This window comes from Notothenia coriiceps, unplaced genomic scaffold (genome assembly GCF_000735185.1).
Source record: "Notothenia coriiceps isolate Sejong01 unplaced genomic scaffold, NC01 NC01_scaffold00018250, whole genome shotgun sequence".
Classification (NCBI taxonomy): Eukaryota; Metazoa; Chordata; class Actinopteri; order Perciformes; family Nototheniidae; genus Notothenia; species Notothenia coriiceps.
Genome location: NW_011350951.1, coordinates 54912 through 62477, shown reverse-complemented (window position 1 = coordinate 62477; position 7566 = coordinate 54912). Strand labels below are relative to the sequence as shown.

The following is a 7566-nucleotide window of genomic DNA, read 5'->3' as shown; positions in this document are numbered from 1 at the left end:
TAGCAGGAGCAGATCCACCGTGGACACAGATAGTAAGGTACTGTTGCAGAGGAACAACAAACAACATGCACTTACTCTGCTCAGAGATACAACACGTTGACCCTGGAAAACACAAACTTTACAAAGTTAGGGCTCGGACATTAACAAAATCAATCCCGTTAGGAAACACCACTTTCTTGGGCCTAAGTGTTGAATCATTCTGTAGGAACTAATGGCTACATTTTCCTCTGAGCCTGACTGTATGCCAGTCTGCGGAGACCGATTCTGCTGTTATTGAATTTCTCACCACTCACTTTCCAGTTTAGAAAGCATTAGCAGGTGACTGTCCAGGGAGGATAACTAAGATGTGCCTGGGAGGCCTGACAGTATGTCTGCCTCTAGGCTGAAAGTTTGATAATCCCTTATTCCCATAGGGATATAACGTGTGCTTAATGTCCTTACTTGGAAGTCACGTACACTGACTGTGTTAATACTGTAATTGGTTGTCTGTTATTGTCTAATCTTAATTTGATCGTGTCTTCTTATAATGTTTATTTTTATTATGTATATTATTTCAAACTATTTTATATGTTGCTTTCCCCCTACTATGGGAATAACAAAAACATGCTAAATCCTGGTGAATTACATCCCTCCTTATTTAATATAAGGATATGTTGTTTGTGCACTTCCCCTGTTAAAATAAAGAATCATAGCATAACTTAGAAACGTACAACTTTTTACATTTAACACTCCTTAGAAGGGTTTGTTTCAGTTGTGTCCAGGGTTCCTGTAACACTGTTAGCACTGCTGCACAGAAACAGCATACACAGTATAGCTCTCTGAGCAGAGGCTCGCTGGCTCTGTGAGGGTTAAACTCTCAGGCTGCAGCCGCTGGAGGAGCCGGAGTGAATCAGCCCCCTGAAGGATGCCGACCACAGTCACAGCCGCCGGCAGCACTCAGTCACAGCGGAGCGGCCAGAGTGCCCCCCGCTGCTCTCTGAACAGAACTTGTTGATTCGCCACAGTAGGGGGTGATCAGGGAGGATACGGAGACATTTGTGTAAAACAATTATATTTTTCAACATGTCGCCACGTAGCTCATGATGCCTCCACCAGCTCCCAGCAGAGCACCGGAGACCTGCGCGGACAATACAAGTTTTTACGGGTTTACTCTTGAAATGTTGCTGATATCCGTCCATGTGGTGATTCGGGATGAAAATGAGACACGTATGTATCTTATTCTTTTGTTGTGTTCATGTCAGATTTCATATACTATCGCGATTTATAGCCCACTTGGTTTCACTTTGTGCTCTCTCTCTATTTGGCGTAGCTGACCATCATTACAATATGCACTAATTTACCTGCCAGATCTCGTAGGTATAAATCACATTTCCCCAAAATACAGTGGTGTTGCATAACTCAGATATGAACGGAATAGTTATTATGGCATGTTTGCCTCAACCAATTTACGTTATAAATTTTTATAATTGTTTGTCCAACCTGGGTAAACTGCACCACTTGCAAGGATAGACATCAGACTGGATGCGTTACGGGCTTTAAATCAAAGCCCGTAACTGATCATAGTCTTAGTCTTAATATCCCTCCTCTCCTGAGAACAGTTCACGTGCTGTTCGCTCTCCCACCGGAGCTGAGGCGTTTCAGCACCGCGAGCAGCGACGGACCGGCAACGGGCTGCTGAGTGACGGACCGGCCTTTCAGCACCGGACAGCGCTCACGAGTGAAGTCCAGTTTATCATTGGCCCTGCTCTCCACCCTTGTCAGCAAGAACATCGGCTGTGTCTCTTAAAGCAGATTCAAATATCTATTAGGTTATCTGATGAGTGGATAAACAACCTGGCATTGCTACTGTAGGACACTGCCTGCTTTACTGTGCCTAAAATATTTATTTATTTTTATTTTATTACAGTCACAAGGAGAATTGAGGAGGGACCCTGATGCGGTCATCTACAGGACCATGTCTTCTTAAACTGCCGGACTCTATCCGACAGTCTTTTCAAGTGACCGAGGAACTTGAGTGAAGATGAACAAAGAGGGGTCTCACTCGCAGTCCTCGCTGCCGGATGCCATGGACATCATCCGCAGCAAGACCCTGGCCCGCCGGGTGAGACTCAACGTCGGGGGTCTCCTCCATGAAGTCCTGTGGAGGACACTGGACAGGCTGCCCCGCACGAGACTGGGCAAACTGAGAGACTGCAACACCCACGACGGCATGATGGAGATATGTGACGACTACAGCACGGAGAACAACGAGTACTTTTTCGACAGACACCCCGGTGCCTTCACCTCGATTCTGAACTTCTACCGCACCGGGAAGTTGCACATGATGGAGGAGATGTGCGCCCTGTCCTTCAGCCAAGAGCTGGACTTCTGGGGCATCGACGAGATCTACCTGGAGTCCTGCTGCCAGGCCAGGTACCACCAGAAAAAGGAGCAGATGAACGAAGAGCTGAAAAGAGAAGCGGAGAGCATGAGAGAAAGGGTCGGAGAGGAGTTTACGACCACATGCTGTTCCGAAACCAGGCAGAAGCTGTGGGACCTCATGGAGAAGCCCAGCTCATCATTCGCTGCTAAGGTAATGTGCAACACAGCCAGACAAGCAGGGCAGATACAGTGAAAGTAGTGGGTAACCTGAGAGAGGGCAACATTGGCATTCAACCAACAGGCCTATGTTACTTAACAGTTTAAACCAGGGTTTTCAGAACTGAAGGGAAGGTTGTTATGCTGAGTTTGGTGCTATATATAAAACAATAAAAGTTGTTTTAAGAAATTAGTTTAATATCTGGAGGCTTTTTGAAATAGCTTGATCTGATGTGCTGACCCAGTGCTTTTAATCCATCACTTTTGAGTACAGGAGGGAGAGCATAAGAATGATGTTGTTGTGCTCAGAGGGAAAGTTCAATGTAACATCCATAATATTAATTAGGTGTGAGAACAAAAGACTAGGCTGCTGTTTTTTCTGGCGAGTCAATTTCAACCCTTTTTTGTTGGTGATAAGATGACAGTCTTTTTTTGTCCCCCTTCATTGGTTTTAGTCAGATAATTGTTCATGAGCAGGGACCGTCTCTTGGGGTTATTATCGAATGCTTGTTTGTTTTGTCATTGGCAACACCAGAGGATGTGAAGAATGACACTTATTGTTAGTGTGTAATCCACATACCGACTGCAGGCAACTATACCACACAGAATATATATTTTTAGACCATCACATGACAACCCTACCCTCTCCTCCCTTCAGCAGTCACCCCCTATTGTCTTCATTAGCCACCCCTGCCTTATTTCCAGTCCAGCCTTCAATCATCCGGCTCATTAATAGACTCACTCCAGGGACAAGTGCGCTTCACCTCGCTGGATCAATGGATAATGTCATGCTAACAGCATTTTAAAGTGGACTGACTAAAATAAGTGATTAGGTCCAAATTCAATAAGAAATGTCAAATAATTGCATTTGGCCATTTCAACAACTATTTGGGGAATATTCACATTAAGAGATGTTGACCTTTGCAGTCACTCTATATTTACCAGAGAGAAGGAAAAAGGAAAGTTAAAAAAATGATGTGCTATGCTTCCAGTTAGCATGTCAATTTGTAAGCAGAGAAATGTGCAAATCATTACTTCAAACACCTCCTTGAACAGGGGCTCCTGCATAATTTACTCAGCTGATCCATTGGAAGGAACCTGCTCAATCTTTGACCTTGAAATGCCAAAGCTCTTTATTAATTTTCTACAGCAACAGCAGGTCTCTTGGTATTCATGCCAAGGAACTCTCTCTGTGTAATAATCGCTGATATGAAGGTCTTTTCTGCGTTGACTTGGTTCCGTTTTCCTCCAGCTAGAAACCTACTTCAGTTTGATACAATGGCTCTGCAATGTTCAGCCTGCCACAGACAGCCACTGCCCTTTGACGATTATAACTAAGTCATTTTAACTTTAGAGAGAAAAACTAAAGTCCCAACTATAGGAACGCCAAAGGGGTTTTGATATTTTTGGTCATTGTTTTTTATATAACAAGTCAGTCAATGTTTCAATTTTGATCAAAGTTTATTAATTTCGTTATAACTAGTGAAATAAAAAAACTCCAAATGAAAGTGACAGTGGGGTTATTTAAAGGTGTATTCTGGGTCCTTTCCAGTGTTTATTAATGACATAATGTGTTCTAATGCAGACTCATTTTGATGCAGATGACCCAATCTTGAAATGATGATATGACATTATATGATTAGATATTATATCATCTCTTATCTTGTTGGCTGCTTTTTTCTTTTTAATCACTAGTTTAGTAATACTCAGGTTTTTCCTAAATGCTTAAACTATAATCTGTGTTTGAATACCTTCTTTTATTTGGCTGTTCTCAGGCGTCCTTAAAAGGTTAGAGACTACATGAGCAAACATAAGTTTAGAATTTGAATATTAACTCGGCTCTGATGCTGTTCACCGAGCTTACAGGAAATGATGACCATATAATAATAACTTTTCTCATGTAACAATATTTATTTTGCAAATGTATACGGCTTACAACATATTCCATGGCACATCAATAATGCCTAATTGACTCTATTTTGCTTGTATGCAATATTTTGTAAACTTATTATTATACATCATTTTTTAAATAAATCACATCAAGCCAAATGTCCACCTTTCAAAGTGCCTCTAGGTTCCATAAATACATTGTTGTACAGTTCAGCTCATGCCTCTCCTTCCCTGAGGCTGCATCATTCAGCTCCAAATTCTTTACACAGTTCAACAGAGATATAGAATAACAATTGATGTTCTCCTCTCGTGGTCATAGAAGCGTGCAGACTCTCGCCCTCAGCAGAACACACAAGAGCTGCACGGTGTGTACAATTAAGGGTCCAAGACACTTTGGAGCGTTAGAAAGGATATGTATGTGTCTGTTGTTTGATAAATAGGGCCATTTCCTTGTGGTTTAGTTTTCCCACATGCCACAGAAAAACAAGTCAAATTGAGGTTCATTGGCCTTTAAATGCAGTCTTGTTCCTGATGCCTAATTGAAGAGTTGCATCGGTGAAATGGCTTGTTCCCAAACACATATTGCGCTTCATTTATTTTTCAGAGCTGAGAAGACATTTTAATTGCACATTAATAAGACTTGACTTGATGCCGGAGAGAGAAGGTGTGATCCTGAATGTCTCTAGCTCCAATCGTCACCTTAACTTCAACCTGCACAAAAAGCAAACACAAGCACCTGCACTTGCTCTCTGGGAGAAGCTATTCCTCATGTCACGGAAGCGGTGAAGGACACTATGTGTGCGGCGCTTGATGGTCTGTCGTTCTGCCTGGGAGTGTTGAGGTGTCACTGAATAGTTTTATACCCACATGAGTCTGCATTTCTACCATCGGTCTGCCCACCAAATTATTCAGCAGCATAATATGGACTCCTGGAAACTGAGGGGGGGGTGCAGGTAATAATTCATCCATAAAAGATAAGCTCGTGTTGATACAGAACAGTGTGTGCTGAATGCAGCTGTCGTCATTTTCAGTGTGCGGCCCAGTGGGAGGAAAGGGTAAGTGGGCTGTGAGTGAAACCAGTATATGTAATACAACATGTCTAAGCATGCCTCCGTTGCTCAATGTCCCTGAGGTGCAGCTCACCATAGAGAGCATAGTCAGCGTATAAATCACACTTCCAGATGTTTAGCATTAGCACGGACATTGCTGGAAACTCTAAAACGGGCTTTCTATAAACATCCTGAAAACGGTTCATCAATCAGCTCATACCACAGCGAGAAGGAAGCGATCAGGATTTAGCTTAATTTAACACTCAACAAATATACACACACACACTTGCGCATACACACACCTACACAAAGTACTCATCATTTCATTAATAATCTGTTCCAGGCATTGGATGGGTTGAAGGTTGTTGTGAAACATTGAAAACACAAAGTACTGCTCTGCATATTTTAAAGTCAACACCAAAGCTCATGAATATACATCCTTTGCAAGTTGACTGACCATGCTGATAAGTAAGAGACACAAAAGGAGCATGTTCTGACTGTAAAGTTACTTAAGTTTGACAGAATTTCACTTACAGACTTTTTGACACTTCTACACTGGGAATTCAAATTCCTGTCTCCCTGAACCTTGCAGCGTTTTCTACCCCGCTGAAGCTTTGGGCCAGATAGGATACTGAGCTATAAAAACTGACACTCTGTTCTTTTTGGCAGAGGCTGTTTGAACTAATTGCATGGAAACTTTTCCTCTAAGCGAGTCAGAGACTGCCGTGACTTGAGGCTGCTAACTGCACTTCTTACCGCACATCAGATATGCCCGATTGACTTCACTGTAAGCACTTTGTTGTTTGTGGAGATGGCTCACACTGGCAATGGCTCTGTGTGTGCTTAGTTACCTGCTGAACGATAAACCCCATGCGGCATGGCAGGGGCGATTCTCTCGTATGAATAGGAGGAAATCGATGGCAAACTCAGTCAGAACTATTCTGGGATTGAGGGCGCACACTGCCCAGTCATTAGACGTGTGAGAGTGCTGAGAGCTGTGCGTGAGGGCTAGGAGCGGTCAGTCAAGCTAACCTCCAGTGCTGTGTCACCAGGAGTGCAGGGGACCAAAGGAGATGCAGCAATACAGTCAAGACGATTTGATCTCCTCTGCTGTTATTTTTAACTGTGGCTTCAAACACTGGGGATGAGAGTTTCCTCTGTCTCTCCTTCCCTCCCCACCTTTCTCTTACTGTCAGCGTCTGTGTCTGTATGTACTGCTAATAGCCCTGCTACATCCAACACAGTGTATATTATGACATGTTATAAGGGCTGATGCTGGTTGACAACAACTCTTCCGTTGTGCTTAGGTGAGTTGTGAAAAACAATAAATCAATGTCTCCCAGTTTCCCAGCAGCAAGACGGATAGCAGTAACATAATATATCATTAAGTGAGCATACACAGAGTCACGTTGACTGTACTGTACATTACGTAGGCAAGCAAAGTATCTCTGTCTCTGCCTTGGTCTCCTATCATCTTGTATCCAGGCTACTGGTTTCCCTCCTGTCATTATTCAAGTCCCACTAACCATATCAGCAGCTGTCATTATCCTTTTCTAACGGTAGAAAGAAGTCTCTATATGTGTTGGTTTTATTCATCTAAATGTACAGAGATAGCCATCTTCTTACTCACTTCATCTTACTTCACTTTTTATTGTTGACTAAGACTGACAAGTTCCTCTTCATACATTGATGCATCAAAACTGTATATAAAGTAGCTATATTCATGGAATAAATAGATTCGTACTTGGTTTAATCGACACCAATTACTGAAAGACCGTCTTAATGACACAACTTTTCAAGTTCTAGCATGCCGTGATTTATTTTTAGCTTGTTCTTCTTTTTGGAGCTGAATATCTGACCTCGTGCAATCAGAACCACACAGACTCTGTTCTAACCGGAGAGAGACATCAGCATCATTGATTTATTACATGCCTTTGATGTCGTTTGATCGGCTTGTGGAAACACATGAATAGAAATGTATCTAAGGATGTAAAACGTTCACCAGAGTGGCTGCTAATCGATCAAATAAATCTGCCAAACTGCAGAGAGG

General features: G+C 42.6%; 1 protein-coding gene across 1 annotated transcript; it reads left to right on the top strand.

Moving 5' to 3' along the window:
- The first annotated feature begins 1149 nt into the window (after nt 1–1149).
- LOC104950942 (potassium voltage-gated channel subfamily B member 1-like) lies at nt 1150–2614 on the top strand. Its single transcript, XM_010777552.1, has 2 exons — nt 1150–1206; nt 1907–2614. Exon 2 carries the CDS (start codon nt 2021–2023, stop codon nt 2612–2614), a length of 594 nt encoding a protein of 197 aa, XP_010775854.1. The 5' UTR covers nt 1150–1206; nt 1907–2020.
- The last annotated feature ends 4952 nt before the right edge of the window (nt 2615–7566 follow it).